The sequence below is a fragment of the Chinchilla lanigera genome, unplaced genomic scaffold (genome assembly GCF_000276665.1).
Source record: "Chinchilla lanigera isolate Chin_1 unplaced genomic scaffold, ChiLan1.0 scaffold00072, whole genome shotgun sequence".
Lineage (NCBI taxonomy): Eukaryota > Metazoa > Chordata > Mammalia > Rodentia > Chinchillidae > Chinchilla > Chinchilla lanigera.
The window spans coordinates 4,433,851-4,455,513 of NW_004955473.1; the positions used below are offsets into that span (position 1 = coordinate 4,433,851).

General features: G+C 39.5%; 1 protein-coding gene across 4 annotated transcripts in view; it reads left to right on the plus strand.

Moving 5' to 3' along the window:
* Enox2 (ecto-NOX disulfide-thiol exchanger 2) overlaps window positions 1–21,418 on the plus strand; it is a 331,866-nt gene extending 310,448 nt beyond the window's left edge. For all 4 annotated transcript variants that reach the window (XM_005401231.2, XM_005401230.2, XM_005401229.2 and 1 more), the window contains 5 exons: window positions 5,020–5,201; window positions 7,204–7,311; window positions 11,023–11,131; window positions 15,153–15,238; window positions 18,565–21,418. In XM_005401231.2, the coding sequence (XP_005401288.1) occupies window positions 5,020–5,201; window positions 7,204–7,311; window positions 11,023–11,131; window positions 15,153–15,238; window positions 18,565–18,696 (617 nt within the window). In that variant the 3' untranslated portion in view covers window positions 18,697–21,418. The remainder of the gene's footprint in view (window positions 1–5,019; window positions 5,202–7,203; window positions 7,312–11,022; window positions 11,132–15,152; window positions 15,239–18,564) is intronic.
* Window positions 21,419–21,663: the final 245 nt, after the last annotated feature.

The following is a 21,663-nucleotide window of genomic DNA, read 5'->3' on the forward strand; positions in this document are numbered from 1 at the left end:
GAGGGAAAATATGTTCACATATAAGCTCAAGGACACACCTCTAAATAGGCCCCTAAATCTCTGCCCTTTTCTCATCCTTGGATCTCCATATAACATGTAGAATGTGAGCATAGTCACTGGCCAGCAGTGCAAGAAGGAACAAAAGAAGGAAAATGAAATACTACTATTTTGTGTTGAACCATGTGGATTGTCAAAGAACAAACAAGAAAATCATGGCAGAAATAAATAACTGCCCATCTGAAAGGTCACTTAATTTATAGAGTAACCTGTGTGTTATTTACCTAAACTTTAGCTCAAGAAGCTGTCCTTGGTACTTACCAAGTACTTCTTCCTGTTTTGGTGGATGGTTAATGTTCCTTTTCTATACAGTTTTGTATATATAATCACATTCATTTGTAGCATCTTCCTTTGGTACTGTGCTTATTAGGAACACTGCCTGTCTGATGAAAAGTATCCCAGCCACTGGGAAATAGCAACGGTAGATCATATTTAGAGTGCTAGGAATCTAGGTCTCTGTGTAATTGCTTACTTTTCAAAGACATAAAATGTGTGTGATTACATTACTAGTTAAAATCAGTAATAGACACAAACATGAAGTGAGAGTGTCATGCCAAAGGTCTTTTGTAATTTTTTAAACCAAAAATGTGGGATTTAAAACTGCTATATCAAGATAAGTGCATGGCCATCCATAGAAAACAAATGTAGACACTGAGAATGTCTCACCATTACGAGAAGATATTTCTAACCAGAACCCTTCCTCTTACATTACCACTGTCTGCGTTGGATAGACAATCTGATCTCAGCAGCCTAATTCAGTACCTAAAAGTTACAGGAAACCCCTCAATTTCAAGGCATTGAACTAAAGCCAATGTCTCCCTTAAGGCAGCTTCTTTTAGGAGTATGGAATGTTTTGCCCTCGAAATGTAGTTCTCTTCTATATCTTTCATCTTTGTAAATCACAGCTTCTTTCTATTACTTATGTTGAAGATGGATCTTGTCTTTGATATCCGTTTAGAAAACTTTTTCCACCATTTATTGACTAATAATTTTAATGATTTGATTCCCATTATTTTTCTTTTTTTATTTTAAAGATAAAAGAATGAAAACATTAACAAACACACAGACATAAACAAAACAACATAAAAGCAATAAAGAATTTCAGACAAGGTGATAAGAAATTAACAATGGTTGTTGTATTACATATTGTTATCTTCAAATTGGTTACTCAGATAAACAAATATAGGCATGTAAGATTGATCAATTAAACATTAACTGTTCCTTTCCATAAAGCAATAGAAATTAGTACTACAATTAGGTAGCTTGTGTATACATATATACATATTTTTCCCTTCTTTCTTTCTTTTCTCATTTCCCTTGCCCCAGTTGTTCTATCCTTTTGAGCACTTTCTTTCCCTTTCACAATATCCATTGTACCTTTTAGATTTTATTTACTCTTTAAATTGTGGAAGCAACCCAAATGCCCATCAACTGAGGAATGGATTAAAAAGATGTGGTATTTTTATAGAATGTAATATTTCTCAGCTATAAAGAAAGATAAACTCGAGGATTTTATTGGTAAATGGATGCAACTAGAGACCATACTCATAAGTGAAATAAATCAGACTCACATATATAAACATCATATTGTCTCCCTAGTGTGAGATCTCATTATTTTTCTTTTACTATACACCACTCAAAGTCCTTTCCTGTTGCTGAGGAAGTCCATATCTTTGTCAAATTTCCCTTTAAACTTTGTATATACTTAGTAAACCAGTTTACATTCCTGATCCATGTAGATAATATCCGTTTTGTAGGCTTTTTGTTCTATTAATAATCAAGAAAAGCTGGCCTGGGGATGTGGCTTGGTGGTAGAGCACTTGCTGAGCAAGCACAAGACTCTGACATCAATTCCAGCACTGCAAAACATGCGAAAAAAAAGGAATAAACTACAAATATGTCCATTAACATAGTGTATAAACAATAAAGGTTAATAAAGTCACGTGATTTTTATCATAGTCATAAGCCTCCAACATAGAAGATGCTCACTAAATGTTAAATTAATGAAAAATATTCTGATTAATTAGTGAAAAATCTTATAAGTAAATATTTTGGCAGAGTACAGTGGTACAAACCTGTAATTCCAGCATTCTGAGAGGCTGAGGCAGGAGTACAGTACTGCAACACTGACGCCATCCTAAGTAGCTTAGCAATTTAGCAAAACCCTGTCTCAAAATAAAAAAATATAATATATTTTTATATTATACATAAAATGAGGGCTGAGAATGTAGCTCAGTGCAAAGGCCCTGGGTTCGATCTCCATTACCACAAAAATAGAAATAGACTTTATAATTTTTAACTTGAAAAATGCACCTAAGCCTACAAGTAGTTAAGTTTAACCCAGGTATCCTCATGTGTCTTTAATTTTTTATGAATAGACTTTATTTTTGAAGCAGCTTAAGTTCATAGCAAAATTGAGCAGAAAGTAGAGTTCCTATATAATCCTTGTCCTTATCAAGGAAGTCTTCATTATGATCATCCTCTTGCCCCAGAATAGTACATTTGTTTCAGTAAATGTGCACTGACACATCATTATCACCTAAAGCCCATAGTTCACATTAGAGTTCATTTTTGGTGTTATACATGCTGTGGGTTTTCAAAAATGTAAAGTAACGTGGGTGTTCCATGGTGCTATCATAAGAACAGTGTCAGTGCCCTAAAAGCCCTCTGTGCTCTACCTGTGCTTCACCCTACCCTCTCTGCTAACCATTGGAAACCACTGTCGCTTTACTCTCTCCACAGTGTTGGTGTTGCCTTTTCCAGAACATTACATAGTTGGAGTCATGTAGTACATACCCTTCTCGAATTACCTTCTTTTAGTACAGTGGTGTGCATGTAAATTTCCTTCATGTATGTCAATGGTTTGATGTCTCATTTCTTTCTGGCACTGAATAATATTCCATTCTCTGGATATACCACAGCTTATTTCTTTGCCAACTGAAAGATATCTATGTTGCTTCCAAGTTTGGACAATTATGGATAAAGTTTCTGTTATTGTTCAGATCCGAAATGTCCCCCTAAAGGCTCATGTTGAAGGCTTCATCTGCAGTGGATCAGTGTTCAAAGCCAGGGGCCTGGGAAGGATACTGGATCACGGGTGCTTTAACTTCATCAGTGGATTACTGAATTCAAAATCTGATGACATGGGAGATGATGAAAACTTCAGAAATGGAGCTTAGTTGAAGGGAGGGAATCATAGGGGTGTGCCGTTGGGATCAAATCCTCAATCTTCCTCAGTCGTATCCAGTCTAGTAATGGCCCATCAAAGGCACTTTCATTTCTGCTACAGTACTTTTGATCTCTAGCATTTCTTTTTTATTCTTTCTTAGAATTTTCGTCTCTCTGCTTATATTATTTATGTGTTCTTGCATGCTATTTTTCATTAAAGCCCTTCAAATATTCATTGTAGGTTTTTTAAAGTGTCCCAGTCCAACATACTTGCCATATCTGTATCTGTTCTGATGTTTTTCTGTATCTTCAAACTGTGGATTTTGCCCTCCAGAATACCTTGTAATTTTTATTGGAATCCATACATGATATTCTGGTATAAAGAACTCCAGCAAATAGGCCTTCATTTGCATGGAAGAAGGAGAAACGTTCTCTTGTACTCTAGTCGGTGGTTCTCAGTCTTTTGGTGAATCTGTGTTCTGGACTGTGAACTCCATCAGCACTTCTTAGTTTTGTTTCCCCTACTCTTAGGTGGGACATGACTGGAAGGAGCTGGAGTTGAGAATTCCCCTTCCCCCAGGTCAAGTATACTCTTTTAAAACCCCAGCAAGTTAGGTTCTGGTAAAATAATATCCTCTGAAGGCAGGCCTTGTTATAAAAAACAGAATGATCTGAAATACAAAATAGATAATACAAAACAGGGAGGTAGAGCTTTTTCAAAAGGAAAAGGAACCAAGAGATGGACGGGGAGAGGAAAAAAAAAGAAGTAAGATGTGTTCTGTGCAATACCAACTCCCTACAATGAATGTGATCATCATGTATTAAAAACATATGCTAAAAAATTTTAAAAGTAAAACAATGCTCAGGCATTTCAAATTTCAAAATGGTTATTTACAACTCTCCTGCTGGATGCAGAAGAAAATTTTTTTGATATTCACTGTGAGGACCTGGTAGAGCCCTTGGAAGCAAAACTCAAAAAAGTGCCTCCTACCTTAAAGATTTTAACTCACAGCCTTGTTCATTTAGAGCTTCCAACAGCTGGTCAATTGCATTTTAATTTTATCCTTGAGGTTCCCTTGGAGGTTTCTGCTTATGGGTCCTTGTGATTTGGTACATTCACCTGTTTGTATCTCTAATTTGGTGGGCAGAGGTTTGACCCATAACCTCACTTTTCTGATGGATATAAAAAGACTTGTTGATTTTTCAGTTTCCTTAGCATTTTTACTTACTGTTATCACAAAGTAAGAACTTTTCATAGCCTCACATACTGGACTAGAAACCAGAAATCTTACCTCTTAATTTAAACATTTACTTTTTTTCTGCAAGACTAGTCAATACTACATTCTTTAAAAACATCTTTCAGCAAAATTACTGTGTAGGCAGTAGTCATTTCAAGGAAATTAGTCCTGTATTTTATTATTACAGGGCTCTTATTTGCTGCATTTCAGATAAAAGTAACTAATGTTCCTTGGAAATATCTTGGCATATTCAGGGTGGTAAATATGAACCATGGGACGTGAGGGTGATCTGGCTGTGATGTCTGTCACCCATTGATCCCAAGAGTTGAATATGAACCCTGATGACTTTTGTGTGTTAGAAGCCTGGTTCATTCGCAAAAATGTACCTTTGCACTTCTGTGCCTATTTCTTATTGCCATGGCCGACTCAGACCTGAAGTTCCTCATCAAAAGGAATTTTATACATATTAATTTAAAGTACCAAGTTTTCATAGTACTCAGGTGCACCACAGAGAAATCTGGGCATATGGTTTAACATTTACCACTGATTATTTTAGCCTTAGTATCACAGGCAGAGGCTCTCAAAGAAGAAAATGACAGCCTTCGTTGGCAGCTAGATGCCTATCGCAATGAGGTAGAACTACTCAAGCAAGAACAAGGCAAAGCCCACAGAGAAGATGACCCAAGCAAGGAACAGCAGCTGAAACTCCTGCAACAGGCCCTACAAGGAATGCAGCAGGTATAGCCATTTTGGTTTTCTGCACTTTTTGGAAGAGTGGCACCAGTTCTTCACCTATAAAAGGGGTCTCCTGCAAGAAAATAAAATATCAAATCTGCTATTTTTCTTGATGTTGTAGTTGCTGGCATGGCCAAGGAAGGGAGTATGTGATACTGTTAATGCAATAACCAATATTCAAAAAATAAGCATTCAATGAAATGCTAAACATTAAAATTACATTGGACACGATCTTCTCTTTTCTTTGTGCTTCAGAAGGTATTTTGGGATCCAGATAGGATCTCAGTGGCCTTATGAAGAACATCAATTATTTAAATATGAAAGAGTACTGATTAGTAAGTATTTAGCTGATAGACAAGTAATGTCAACTTTAAGGAGGACTGGCAAGAATACTATCCTCGATTTGAGTGGGAATGGGGATATTATGGGTCAGTAAGTCTGAGTGCTTTGGGTACATTATACCAATTTGTTTTTATATTGTTTTCACAATCATTTATGTCAATGAGCTTACTTGTATGTAATTCCAAGTTTGAAATGTAAAGTGATATAAGTGCATCCAACTGCATCAGGTAATAGGTGCTTAATACCTAGAAGTTTGATGTAACTATCACCACAGTGAACCCACAGCTTAAAGGATATCAATATCTGCTTTCATTAAAGTAAAAGAGGAGTGCTTCTTAGTAAGGATTCCTCTCCTGTCATGCCAGACTACCAGCCATTTTCTGTACAATTTAAATTGTGCAATAATTTTTAACTTTATGCCCTGGAATTATCTAGGCAAAGATAATTGCTGTTTGGAAATTATAAATGATGAGCAGGGAATCTCTTCTGGCTCTAGCCAGCCCCGTGTTATTACTTCTGCCACCCCTGTCTTCCTGTGTGACAGGTAACATCACATTAATATCTCACCTTTCCTATTAGCAAAATGTGTGAAGTAATGCTTACCTTCCTTTAGTGTCACCACGGAGTTTAATTAGAACACATAAATTATACCAAACAACTTTAACTATACACATTATGCTCTGTTTTTCAGCTCTTCCAATAGTCTTTTGCAAGCCTTTGAAATCTAAGACTTCAGAAACATTTTTATTTTGTTTTCTCCTCTCCAACACTGATTTTGAAATCGTTAAACATAAGAACATTTCCACCACTTAAATGCAATTTGGAGATAATGAACATTTTTCATTTCATCACTTCAAAGACCTCAGAGAACTAGGTCTCTACCTCCTAAAAATTAATTTCAGTCATTTGAATTTCACTACCTCTTATTGGGAAATAGCTTTGTAATCAAGGTAGTTAATTTCACTACTTTTTATTGGGAAATAGCCTTGTAATCAATGATAAAATTTCTCCCATCTTATTTTAAAAGATGTGTAGTACAATAGGTGTTTAAGAACATGAACTCTGGGTTTAACCTAGCCTAGTTTTAAGTATAGCTGTGCCACTTCCTATCTGAATGGCCTTAGGGAAGCCACTTCACCTCTCTAAGCCTCGAAGATAATAATATAAGGTTATTTTGAGGCTTACATTAGCTCCTTCACAATGGTTAGCATATATTAGGCCCTCAACAAATTATATTTGTTGTACTTTTTAATAATGACAAGTCCAACTCTTCCTACTGATATGGAAACTAACATAGGTGAAATGTGGACTCTTTACTACTTTCCTCATAAAAAGTGAAGTTGACTTCACAAATGGGTATTTGCAAGAATGCTTTACATTAAATTCACATCTATACAGCTATCAAAATATTGCCCACACAGCATCAGCTGCACCGTATCCTTACCCCTTACCAGCACAGGGACTCAGTAAGAGAAAGAATTCCTTAAGCGCTGGATAAAATACAGTGAAGAGTAAAGATTTTTCCAAATTCTACATGACAAAAGGATTCTGTGTGTGAGGGAAAGGTAAGGCAGGCCTGCCTGATATCTAATCTCAGCCAGGCTTTTTAAGCTACTTTTTAAGTAGCTCTTAGTGATGTAACTGTCTTTGGTCTTTCTTGTAGCATCTCCTCAAAGTCCAAGAAGAATACAAAAGGAAAGAAGCTGAACTTGAAAAACTCAAAGATGACAAATTACAGGTGGAAAAAATGTTGGAAAATCTTAAAGAAAAGGTACAAGAGTCTTAAGGGAGCCTTTTTCCCTGTCCCCTTTCCCTTTTCCAGTGACAGTGAAAATGCCTGGGAGTTTCTGCAGTAGAAATCAATGTTGAAATGTTTGTCTGGCTGGGGATTAAAAGCACAATTCCAGGATAATTCTTGTATCAACACTGCTCTTAGATATGAGTCTGTGGCATTACTAAAGGTTCTAGAGAGTATTTTTTTCAATGAATAAAAGTCAGTCCAGGTCAGGCATCATTGTGAATGCCTGTAATCCTGGCACTCAGGAGGCTGAAGCAGGAGGATCGTCGGGATTTCAAGGCCAGGCTGCACTACAGGGCAAGACCCTGTCTCGTAAAAATCAAAAAAAAAGAAAAAAGAAAAAAGTCAGTCCATCTCTAAAGTTCCTCAGTCTTCCCTCTTGGAGAAACCAGCATTCTGGCTTCATCTTTTTTTTTTTTTTTTAGAGAATTTTAAAAAGCAATAACAAAATAACAGCATAGACAAAAACAAAACAGAGCAAAAACAATAAAAAATGATAAGATGATAGGAAATTAACAATGGTTGTTGTATTACATATTGTTATCTATTGTTTTGGTATTGTTTTGTTTATTTCTGATTGTTAATATGTTTTCATTCTTCTATCTTTAAAATTTTTAAAAATGGTAGGAATTAACAGTAGTTGTTATATTACATACTGTTATCGTTGTCAAGCAAACAGCAGGGTAGAAAACTTATATGACACAAAGTAACTTCAGCTGAGTATTTCATTAAAGGAAGAAACACAGTTTCTTTGCAGGCAGTGGGTCCTGTATAATAATGAACAGCCACAAGTGAAAGTAATAGCCAGAACCAAACGGAGGAAAACCTTGGAAAGAAAGGAGGAGATGCAGTATTCTAAAGCTGAGTAATAGCAACAGGGAAGGCAAGCTGGTTCTTTATCAGGTGAGAGCCTGCTACAGTAAGGACCACCAAGGCAGTCTGCTGACGTCTGGGTGGACTGGTGCATTACAACCGTGAGTCAGGTGCCCAGTCTGTTGAAGGAGTATAAATGACCTCTCTGTCTCCTCTGTCCCTGAACACTCAGCTGAAGTTATTCTCTAAAAAGGAAGGGTCTTTGGCCAGATCTGCCTAATTTTAATATCTTTTGAGGAAGAGAAAAATTAGGAGCTTGGACCAGGAGTCTGAAATCAACAATTATACAGTTGCTGAAGAGCTCCTCTTCTTTATCTTCTGTGTTCAGCTCAGAAAGATGCAGTGCACAAAGGCCCAGGGTGCCTTTTCCAGCACAGAGATATCCCCCAGAGTGCCATTAGGAACTGGCAACCTTGGTGTAGTTGAAACAAATGATTGAAAGTGTTTTCTTCTAGAGGCCATTTGCAATATGCTTTTAATTCTTCCACATCATAAAACCAACTCACTTTCCAGTTTTGTGGGTGCTATTAAAGAAACGAGCACAATCCCAGAGAAACTCATTCATCAAGCTTTTAATTGAAAAGTGCCAAAGCCGTGCTACTTATCGGGACTTTCCTCATACTATCACAGCTTCTGAATTGTCCCCGAGCTGGTACATAGCTCGGTTTCACTTTACACATACAGTGGAGTGTGTAGCCAGAGGACTGTAGATAGATGTGGCAAGTGCTAATGACCTTACGCTCAGAATCACTCATCAGGATTGACATCGCAAACTGACTTAAGGACATTTTTATGTAAGTAGCTTTCTGCTTTGTAAAGCATTTCATTTAACAAAACAAGAGGTCAAATGGCCTAGAAGAAACTTGCCCCGGGTTGTGCTTGAGGAGAAATGTTTTCCATTGTGAAGCTGAATATACTGTGAAGTGGCAGCTAAACAGAGCAAGAAGGAAGATCCAACTGATAAGCAAAACACAGTGAGTCAGAATATGTTTTTCTCTTGTTATTTTAAGCAAAGCTTCTTTTAAAAGAATTCATGACAGTTCATTATAAACTGATCTTCTCTGGGAAGCTGATTTGTGACCAAATATTTCAACCTGACACAATTAGGTTAGGAAGCAAAGTACCATCACATTAGATGACAAAAAATAATTTCAGGTTGAAAGGAAAGCAATAAATTTCAGTGAGGAGAGATCCTTTTTTGTTGGTTTTGTTTGGGTTTCTTGACAGTAAGCCACAGTGTGAGTTATTGTCAGTGTTTCACAGTATAACAATGGGACCTATGTGTATCTTACTGCAGAAAAAAATTTGCTCTTTGAGTCTACTAGTCAAATTTGAGGTAATAAACATTATTTAAATATACCTTCTAATTTTTTAAATACCGGTTATAATAAAATTGAAATCAACTTTCAGTAAGACCATAGTTCTATTCAAAATGACTAAAACTTCTTAAGAAATCATGACATCTTAAATAAACCCCAATCTGTTAAACTCTCACAATTAAGAAATGGCTTACTGGATCACTTAATATTTTAAGGGAGTTAAAAGCAGAAGTGAAGTCTGGGGCTTAGAAGCAAGCTCATAATTTAAATCAAACTTGGCATAATTGTTATTGCCTGGGTTGGATTCTAAAGGCCAAAGATTGAGTAGGCTATCAGAGGGCCCCCTCTGACTACAGCCAGGAAGCCTCAAAACCCACAAAACAACATGGCTTGTGCCATAGACCATTCATTTCTTTCAGAGATACATCTGGGAAGCTTTGAAGACACCTTTAAAGAAAATAGACGGAATCCTGTCCCTTCTGAGGGTTTGTGGAAGGGAAGAAGTGACAAAGCATCTGAGTCAGCCATGATCTGCCCCTCAAGGAGCAATTGCCCAGCATTCTCTTTTACAAAAGTAAATGACTGAAGCAGTGATTTCTAAAAGTTCCTTCTTTCAAGTCTCTTTCTGAACATATATAATGCAGAAATATGTCCTCAACATCCAAGACAGAAAGAAAGGTCCATGGATGGTCTGGAGGTGTTTTTTATTGTCATTGCTGGGCTTGAGTTTTACCTAAGTATCTCATTAAAACTACCAACTACACTAAGCAAGATTAAAAATTTCAATGCCAAAGAAGTCCATTAACTAATGATATTTTGGTCATGGTCATTTCTTGCTGTAAAGTCTAGAATATTCTCACAGATGATGTGCCTACCAGAGAGAAGAATGGGAAACAACCACTAGTCAATAGATAGAGGCTCTGATTTTTAGTTCAAAAGGCAATAGCTGTAGACCTGCGAATGGATTGGCTATATTACAGATTCTTCACTGAGAGATGAGATTCACCATTAGCTGAGAATAAACGTAATACCTGAAGAAAAAAAGTGACCCTCTTAACAGTGAATGACCTAGGGTGAAATGCTGGCAGTGTAATTTTAGTCTGCTTACCTAATTTATATGATAGGTTTATGTCCCTCATTGGTAGAATACAGGTAATATCTAATGGTATCTGGTATCAAGTTAGTACACAATAAATGTTGAGTCTGGTTCCCAAGATTCCCTGTATAGAGTCAAGAATGATGAAAGCAGGGAAAAAGCACCAGTGAAGATAAATGTTTCAATTTTTCTGTTTTGAAGCCATATAAAGTTACTTTAGATGATCTGTGGTGCTTTTGTAATCCATACTGTTTTTCTCTTATTCGATCATCCAAACTGGACAATACTGTCTTTATGGTCCTATGTGTTTTTAAGTGTCATTGTTGTGTAGTTAATAGAAACCAACTCTGTTGCCAAATACAGTGAACTGACCCAGGAAGCATGTTATTCCCACAGGAAAACTGTGCTTCTAGACTCTGTGCATCAAACCAAGAAAGTGACTACCCTCTTGAGAAGACCATGAATGGCAGTCCTATCAAATCTGAACGTGAAGCACTGCTAGTGGGTAAGGAAGCTAACACACACACATACTCATAAGATATAGTAGAGGAAGGAAGGGCTTTACATATAATTAATAAGCACATGCCAAGCATTTATGAAGCAGGACAGTATGAAAAGCCAGTGTCCTAAAGATGATGGGATAAGAGCAAGTATAGATTTCCATAAAAACTGTAAGAGCAGCTTCCAGCCCTCTTGAGCTTCCTGAACAACCCTACCACATCTAGTGTGTCTGTACAAGCATATTAAAAGGCGCTCAGCTGCAGAAGGACACTATAGTTTGGTTTTAAGTCTCCATGCAAGGATAGCCGAGCCTCTCATATCCACGCAGGGGACTGGTGCACACAGTGTTGAGCAAAGAGCTTTTTTCCAGATGAGGCTCTGAAGCAAGTGTCTGACTCGCAAGCTTTTCCAGGCTACTGGCTACTTTTACTCATGACATTTCTGACACCAAATAAGAGGGTAATTTTTTTACCTCCTGACACCACGTACGTAGTATCTTTTCTAACTACACTATTTCTCCAACTTCAAATGGGTGTCCTACCATTCAACTCAGTTAAATTCTGACTCCCACTAGCCAGAGTTACCTTCATATTTCACGGGTGTAGCCACTAAGTCTCACAAATCTGTCCTTATTTTAGATACCAGTCTCAAATATCAGCTCCCCAGATATGTCAGCTGCTCTTTGCTATCACAACTACCTGCAATAATCAGCATATAAAGAGAAAAAGGTTATTTTGTTTCACAGTTTTAGAGGTTGCAGTCCTTGACTGACTGGCCTCGTTACTTTTGGACCTGTGACGAGGCCGCGTATCATAGCAGCAGTGTGAGGCAAAACCCTTCACTTCATGGCCAGTATGCAAAAGGGGCGGAGCAGGGCTGGGGTCCCAATAACTTCTTCATGAATGTGCCCCCAGTGGCCAGAAGACCTCCTGCTAGGCCCCACCTCTTAATGCTTTTAGCACCTCTCCACAGTGCTGTGGGACAGAGACCAAGCCTTTTCACATAGGCCTATGGAAGACACTCCAGGTGCAAGCTACAGCTCCAACTTCCCCCACACTGCTGTTCGATTTGGCTAGAGTCACAACTGCCACCCCACAAGTTCATTAATTTACTAGAACAACTCACAGAGCTCAGAGAAGTACTTACTGACTATTAGTTCATTTTAAAGGACACAACTTAGAACAACCAAATGGAAGAGGTGCATGAAGTATGTACTAGGAGGGTTCTACAATTGTACGTTGGTTCACAAACTTAATTACTTAATTCTTTCCATGATTCTGGTAGAAAACCAATTTGGACAAGAAGCAAATCAAATTCAGTAGATAATTCAGTGCTGACCTTATGGGGAGATTTGATTTGGTTCACCTCCATTTCAGTTTGTAACCAGAATTGTGGAAAGAATTAAGTTGGTGTACCGAAGTACCACTGTGTGTCCTTTCTGGGCATGCTACCCTCCCTGCATCTCGATGTGCTCACCAACTGGGAAGCTCTGAACTCCATCAATTAGAGGTGTTTAGCAAGATTTCATTATATAGGTGTGGTTAGAGGGAAGTACTGAAAATTCCAAGCCTCTAATCATTCCTTCCTCTGACTGGCAGCCAGACACCAACCTGAAGCTATTGAGGGTGCCCCAGGCATTTATAAACATTTGAAAGATACTCTGTCACTCCAGTAATTCCAGAGTTTTAGGAGCTGTGTGCCAGGCAGCTGGACAACTATCAAATATTTATTTCTTTACTACTTCATATTGGCAGATGACTCAGGAGGCTGGATATGGTGTGTTGGACAGTGGTGAGCTCTGACGAAATAAATGTTAGTATAATGTATTGTTCTCACTGTAAGAAAATTCATTCAAAAAGTCAGTGTAGCACAAATGGTTCAAGAATCAGGCAGACCTATCTTTCCATGTTGACCCCACCATTCCTTTCCTGAGCTTCAGTTCCTCTTTCTCTATAATAATGTCACCAACCTCAAAGAGCAGTTGCAAGTATTACATATGATAATTAGCCTAAATCACTCAGCACTGGAGAAGCCCCTTCTAACACTTACAGTGCTATTCACAAATGCTTGTTGGCTTTATATTCCATTTGGAGAACAGTGGCAGACTGAGGTTCTAAAATATTCAGGGGGGATAGTTAATCCCAGCTGCCTTGTATGAAGTTGAGCCACACAGTAGCCATGCCCTAGTCTCCAGAATCTTCCACACTGACTGACTTCTGCATATTTTCAAGGTACACCTCCCTCCTCTGGTAATGGGTATCTTACTCAGATTTAACACTTTGATATGTTAATAAAGATGCACAGGAGGATCTGCCATTGAGGCCTCAGGAAAAGTGACAACTTTCAAGGATTTCCAACTCGATTTTTAACAAATCAGCATTGCAACAGAGACATGTCAGAGAAGTGCTGGGTGCAGGAAGCTTCTGTAATGGATAGCCTGAGGGGGGAAAAAGTGGTTCTTAAAAATAAGTGTTTCTTGTTCTGTGTTTTAAAGAATGTAGTCTTGGGCTAACAGAGAGAGAGAAAATTCTATTTTTAAAAAATCAGCTCTTTGAATGTTAACTCACAAAAACTGCTTAGTGTTTTTAAACTGTGGAGTTATTTCTTGGCATTTGACAGTCTTTCTTGGCCATGACATCCAGAATTTCTTTGAATGTGTACCGTCTTCTTCAGAATTTAAATTTCTCAACTACAATCCAGGTTGAGAAATTCAATTTACCTAGTCATTTAAGAATAATGTCGTGTTAGAAGCAGCAGCATCCGTTTTGAGCAGATTTTGAGCTCCTTCATCAGTTCCTCCTAAAGTCCTCCAACCAATCTCTATGCCATCTAATACTTGAAAGATTTTTTTTCTCAAACAACTGACTGCACGTCAAGTTCCAGTTCAAACTTGTGCTATTCTTTGTCATTCTTGTAAAGGGACAGAAGAGTATTTGTTTGGTCTTTTTGAGACAGGGTCCCACTATGCAGTTTATAAACCAAATCAGATTTCACTTTCTTTTCCTGGCAGTTTTCAGCAAACACAAATCTGGGTCTGTTTAATGTCCAAAGATCATATAAAAGGAGATGAATTCAAAATACTTCAAATAGTATACAGTATTTTTGAGCAATTTCTCCACTTGTTGCCAGAGAAAGATTAGAACAATTAAACTAATGGCCGGAATAATCAAGGCTGTTAAAGCAGCTGCCAGTCATCACATCAGAGTCAGGGTGAGTAAAAGTCAAGTGCATCCCTGGAGGCTGCAAACTGCCTTAAGAATTATGTTATATGAAGAAATTCAGGACTGTCAAGCACAACATGCTAGTGCCCACTCAGCCATGAATGAAAGGTTTAACTTTTCTTTACAGAGCTGCTCACAAAATAAAACTCAAACATAACCAGCAGATTCTGTTATGAGAGGCACTAAGTTAATCAGGCCCAGTACCTGATGTGTATGTTTGCTCCAACTGCAAGACATTATTTACGCCTAAAAGACTAAAGTCTAACTTAAAGACTTAGCTGCTTAGGTCTAGAAAGAACTGCAAAAGAATAGCATAATCTAAAGTCATTGTACAACCTGAACTGCATAGTGGGACCCTGTCTCAAAAAGACCAAAAAAAAATCTCATTTATTTAAAGTCATTATAAAATTCTAGAACTGAAATGTTCCTTAACCATCATGAGTTATGGGAGTGACTGCTTAAATGCCAGCTTTTCTGCCTGTGATGCAATATAGTAAGAGGCAGCGCGTGCAGTGATAAAGAGCAAAGGTCTGAGTTCAAATACCAACTCTGCCACTTAGCAGCTGCGTGATCTTGATCTGGTTGCTTCAGCTTTCTGTGTCTCAGTACCCTCACCTGTGAAATGAGGACTACCTACCCCATAAGGTTACTGTATAAGTTAAATGAACATATATATAAATTTAGAGTAGCACCCAGTACATTTATGTTGTACATGTGTATGTGTTATACATATGAGTTAGTTGTCACTTAACACATCTCAAAGAATGCCATGCTCAAGTGTAACCTCTGGGATTATCTCCGCAGGGATTATCTCTACATTCCTTCATGTTCACCCATTTGGAGCAAGCATTGAATACATTTGTTCCTACTTGCACCGTCTTGATAATAAGGTATGTGGGGCCTGAAGGGGGAAACACAGTGGATGGAGGTCTCTTTGTGACCTTACTTTCCTCAGGCATAAATAAGCTATTACTTATTGATATAAGGAAGTTTCTCTCACTTGCTATCTCACTATGATTCAGTGAGCTTCCCTCTTGCAAGAAGGATGACCAACTGTCCACACTGGTGTAGGACTGAGGAATTTCCTTCCACTTGAGACTTTCAGCGCTAAAACCATGAAAATCTAGGGCAAGGTTGAATGAGGAATGAAGGTTGAATGAGGCCACCATACTTCAAGATACATGGGCGAAGAATTTTCCTCCCTTCTCTTGATTAACATAGCAACTGCAAATTAACCAGCTTTCCTGCCCATCCAACTCTTGTCCTAGACCCCTTATCCATGAGCAAATGTTGATTTTCAAAATTTGAAGGCTTATTGAAAATATGCCTCCCACCATCACCAATGTATTATCTACTATGAAACAACTGAGGCAAGGACAAAAAGTGATGAAACAAGAAGCTGAGGGTTTCAGCCAAGCCCTGGTGCCCAGGCTCAAGTTAGGAAGGTGGCTACTAATGCAAAGATGACTACCTAAAACAAACCCTAAAAGAGTCTACACATTTGTTGTTGTATTAAGGTGGTGCTGGGTATGTGTCTGTCTGTGCATGAAGTGAGCAAAGAGAAACAGTGCATAGAAGTAGGAACACAGAGCACTGCACACCCCTCTTACTCTGAAAGTGAATGCATGTATGTCTTGGTTACTCTTCTCTCGTTGCTGGGACAAAATACCTGACGTCCAAAATTAAGGAAGGAAAGGTTTATTTCGCTTACAGTTTGTGGAGGTTTCAGTCCATACTTGGCCGATTACAAGGCAGAGTGGCACGTGGCAGAGGGCTACAGCTGATGGCGGCAGAACACAGCAAAGCAACAAGCACGTACCAGGGCGGAATGGCCTCAAGCACCCTTTTCCTCTCCCTTACATATGCAAACTATCCACCCCAGCGTGGGTGTAGCTCTCACACCCATAATCAATCAAACTATAAAAGCCTGCCCCATGACTGCATGAGGCTTTGAGGGGACACACAGACACAAACCATAACATTCCACCCCTGGCCCCCAAAAGACTCATGCCCATCCCTTTATACAAACAGCATTTAGTCCATCTGGAAGAGTTGCCAATGTCCTAACAGTTTCAGCATTGCTGACAAGTCCAAGTCCCAAGTCTCCTCCAAGATGTAAGGCAAAATCTCAGTCGTGAGCCCCTGTACAAATGAAAAGTTAAACATTTCCAACATTCAATGGCACAAAATAAGCAGTACCATTCCAAAAGGTACAAACAGGGGGACATAGAGCATTTGGACCAAAGCAAGTCCAAAATCCAGCAGGGCTAACGTTATGTCCTGTAGTTCCATGACCAGCATCTGAAGCAATCTGTGGCACACTGTAAGCTCCAAAGGGCTTGCATGAGTCCACCCCTATGGCACTTCTGGTGGTTATAGCTTCCATAGCTTCTCTCTTAGGCCTGCTTTGTTCCCTCCTTGCAGCTTTCCTTAGATGATCCACGGTCCTGGCTTTTTTAAATTTCTGAGGTCTCCAGCACACCTTTTGCTTCACACTCATAGCCTCACACACTGCCCTCTCAGGGGCACGCTGCCTGGCCTCCCAGGCCTTCTGAAATCTGGGTGGAAGCCTCTTAAACCTCAGAATTCTTGCATTCTCGATGCACCTAAGCCAGGGCAATGGGGATGATGCCAAGGTCTGCTGCCACCTGGAGCAGTAGCCAAGTTTTCCTCTCTCTTGGCCACAGGGGTGGAGTGCCTGGATCTCTGGGCACTCTGAGTACAATTCTGAGGAACAGATCCTCTATACTGCCGCCATTCTGGAACCTGGTACGGCTGCCGCCACCATTCTGGAACATGGCACTCAGCAGCATTTTTCTCAAAGCAAGGTCTTTCACCTTTGCCGTTTTGAGGCTTCAAAGGGTGGACACTTGCTGCTTCTTGTGATACCCTCAGGCCATCTTTTTTATTTTCTTGTTCCTTCTCAGCAACAGAGATCTCCTCAGCTCTACCTTTGCAGTCCACAGCTTTACAGGAGCTTCCTTTCTGGCCAAACTCACAACATTTTAAATCACCCTGCTGGGCTCTTTGTTCTTGATTCTCAATATAAATCTGGCTAAAAGCCCCCAACAAGAGCCATGCCACTGCCCCAACATTCAACTGCCTTGATATTTCTTTTGCCAGATTAATCAGTCCACTGCCGCCCTTAATCTCAGTCTTAGGCAAAGTCTCTGGACAGGAGCAAAATGCAGACAAACTTTCTGCCAAGCCATAACACACATCATCTGGAGCCCAACAACCAATGCAGTCCTTCTTCCCAACAGAAACCTCCCAAACCCGGTCTTTATGGGCAGGATTTTTATCAGTCTTCTGGGCTTCTGAGCTCTGACCACAATCGCCCAGACAGAACAGCCGAAGGTGTTCTAGTGCTTCTCTTTCAGGCGACAGCTCCAAACCTTTCCAAACACTTCCCACAAGCCATTTCCAAAGGCTCTTGAACCACATGGTCAAGTATAGTCACAGCAACAACCCCACTCCTCTGGTACCAAATTCTGTCTTCTCTCGTTGCTGGGACAAAATACCTGATGTCCAAAATTAAGGAAGGAAAGGTTTATTTTGCTTACAGTTTGTGGAGGTTTCAGTCCATACTTGGCCAATTACAAGGCAGAGTGGCACGTGGCAGAGAGCTACAGCTGATGGCGGTAGAACACAGCAAAGCAACAAGCACGTACCAGGGCGGAATGGCCTCAAGCACCCTTTTCCTCTCCCTTACATATGCAAACTATCCACCCCATCGTGGGTGTAGCTCTCACACCCATAATCAATCAAACTCTAAAAGCCTGCCCCATGACCGCATGAGGCTTTGGGGGGACACACAGGCACAAACCATAACAATGTGTGACAGATCCTGCCTCTTTCCCCTCCTAAAAGACTTGGCAACTTCGGTGGGCCTCACATAGCGTCACCGACACTGAGCAGCCATCATTAAGCTGACTATACCCAGACCTCTCCATGTAACGGATAACAGCTCTTTCCAACAGAAGCTCAGTGAGCAGTGACTGGTGATCACAGCAGAGGAACACCACTGTCTGAAAGCCACTCTCCCAGCACACATAAATGCACAAGGGGGAGAGCAGGGCAAGTCGTACACACACTCCTAACATGCACATACACACACCATAATCATCATCATCCTAAATAGGCAGCACTAGGAAACAAGACACAATTGAGAGCATGAAACTGCTCTAAAATGGAGGGTATGCTCTCTGCCCTCCAGATCTGCACTACTGATGTGGAATGCCTCATGAGCAGACTCCAGCACACCTTCAAGCAGGAAATGACAGGAGTTGGAGCCAGTCTGGAGAAGAGATGGAAATTCTGTGGCTTTGAGGGCTTGAAACTGACCTGAGTCTCTTTGCCTACCAACTTGGGATCCTGAAAATAAGTATGTGTTGGACAAGCTTACGAAGTGATTTGTATTTTCAATGATTTTCAAGTGGAAGTTGCTTTAAATTTCTCAGTTCATTCCTGGAATATCTTTTGAGTTGAAATAAGGATCCTAGAACATCACCTCCAGCTACAGGCTCTAAGAAGAAATTGCCTCAAAATTCAAGTGCTGTAACTCCCTCCCCTTTCTGGCAATTGGTTGTCTTTCCTTGTTAGTAGAATTGAAAAAGTCCTGAGACTAAAAAGTATTTGGAGTGTTTTCAGTATCTGTACTACTGTTCTAGACCTTGGTATTTTTGTTAAGAAAAAAAACCTGTTACCTGAAATGTTTTAATGATTTGTATGTGATTTGTGTTTCCAAACTTTTCACGTTAATGTTGCTGCTACTGGCAATAGGAGTAAGAGGAGCGCTAGGTACTCTGTGTAACTGCCATTGTCTTTCTAATCTCTAGTAGACCAGTAAATAAATAACACATCAGTGTCTTCTAGGTGGTGCTTACCAGGTTGACCTTTGAAAAAACAAAGCATGGTTTGTGGCTTTTTGCAAAATTACTGTGAACCAAAAGTTGACAAATGTTCCAAAGTTATTTTCTCCAATAGATAAAAAGGTCTATTTCAGAATTAAAAAAAAATAAATCTAAATATCTTTACAGACAGCAAGTATTCAGTATGACCAGCATGTGTTTGTGCTATTCAAAATCTCATGTAAATAGTCTGCTTTTACGGGAGGGCATGATTAGTTTTCTATGAATTAAACACATTCGTGTGTGACCACTTGTGCACACACATTAGCAGGAGAAAGTTATTTTAATACTCTCTCCCCTCTGGCCTTCTGAAGTCTGTTGGTCCCTTTTTTCTGCTGTCGGTGTATCAAACTGCAAACTGTGTACTGCTGTAAATACTCCGTTTACTTCTTGCTGAATATTTGTAAAGAGTTGATATAAGTATTAATGGGAATGAACTAATGGGTAAATAATGGGCCAGAGTGTGTGAGGCTTCCTACAAAGTGGTCTGCAGCATCTGGAGTGCTGATTGCTGGGGATGCATCCAATTCTACAGTGCCCAAACAGCAGCTTGCAAAGGTGGCGTGGAAGTGGACCGTTGAAGAAGTTCTGCTTGGTAGAAGAGGAAAGGGGTTTGAGGCTAATGCCTGAGGCAGAGAGTGTTTTATTTATTTATTCCTGTGGTAGTAGCAGTGGAGCTTAAAACACGAGCGTGCCCTTCCTTGAACTGCCTCGAAGGTGAGAGGATGCACTGAGTAAGCAAAGCCGATGCAGAGTATTTCGCAAAAATACTTTGTAAATGAGGTGCCAGTAGTGTTCAAAGTTGTATTTTTAAAAGATAAATATTCCTTTTTTATACCTCAGTTTGTGTTTTGTTTTGAATAAATTTCTAAGTGACCCTTTAGTAGATTATCTCAGTTTCTCCCTTTGTTACCAGGATGTTGGAAGAAGATGCTAGCCCTACTTGACAACTAGAAACAGCTTTCCTTAGTAGCCCATTCCTGCCAAAGTTGGCTTCCCCTCTAGCACCCCACTGTGGCCCCAGAGGAAGCTTGGGTTATTTTTACAGTAGCCTCCTCTCTGAAGCATCTCTGTCATCAACACAGTGGAAGATGTTGATTCACCAGCCTCAGGCTCCTAGAATGCCTTCTTTCAATAATATCTAGGAAATTGAGGCAAATTTTCCACTTACCAGTTATTCCATATTTAATTAAGTTAAATAAAACTAAATTTTAAGATAACAGCTGCCCAACCTAAATACCTCACTCTCCTTTACTTTATTTATATTGCAAACTGTTTCTATTGCACCTGGCACTTTGGTCCAGGGAGGTCTCTCAAGGTCCTGAATGTACTAGCTGTGACGGTTAATTTTGTGTGTCAACTTGACCACTTCTATGGTCCCACACCAGTATAGAGGTTGGTGTGAGGATATTTTTCAGATGTGATTAACATGTAAGCCAATTAACTTTGAGTAAAGTAGATTACCCATGAGAATGTGAATGGGCCTCATCTAATCAGTTAAAGGCCTTAAGAGGAGAAACTGAGGTCCCCTGAGTCATGAATTCTGCCTCCAGGATACCTTCAGACTCAGAACTGAAAGATTAACTCCTGCTGTCCTGCCAGAAATTTCCAGCCTGCTGGCCAGCCCTCAAACTTGGCAGCTCCCAAATGACAGGAGCCAGTTTCTTAGTTTCCCTCCCTCCCACCTCCTTCCCTCCCCCTCTCCTCATCTCATTGGTTCTGTTTCTCTGGAGAACCCTGATTAATACACTCCAGACTTGTTATGATGTATAAGAACAGAGATGTTTGCATTCTACTACATAATCAAATTGCAGCAACTGCCATTTCTCACAATTCTTTACATTCAACATCAGGATTTATTAATGAAGCTATTTTTCTTTCAAACTTCTCAGTGCTATTTATGGCTCTGGTGTTCCTCCATAATTTTGAAATATTGCTGTTTTGTTATTTTTATGAGATACAGCTGTTAGATATTTGCCAGAAAATAATGAATAGAAGTTTCCTCTTATTTTACAAGTGGTTGTTTCAGCTCCCTCCCTCGTCCTGCGATATCTCTAGATCTGATTTTGTAATATTGCCAAGCTGCCTGTTAAGCATCTTTATGCAAATGAATAAGTTATTTTTTAAAGAAAATTAGACACATATCTGTGTTCCACGTTATATAGAGATTTTTTTTTTTAATTTGGGCCCCAGGGACATGGTGACACATGCATGTGATCCCAGCACTTAGGAGGCTGAAGCAGGAGGATCACCATGAATTTGAGGCCAGCCTTGGCTACATAGTGAGTTCAAGATCAGCCTGAACTGCATCATGAGTCTCTGTCTCAAAAAACAACAACAAAATAACATGTGGATCTCAAAATGTGTGGTTTCCATATAGTACAGAATAAACTATCGTTTGAAAG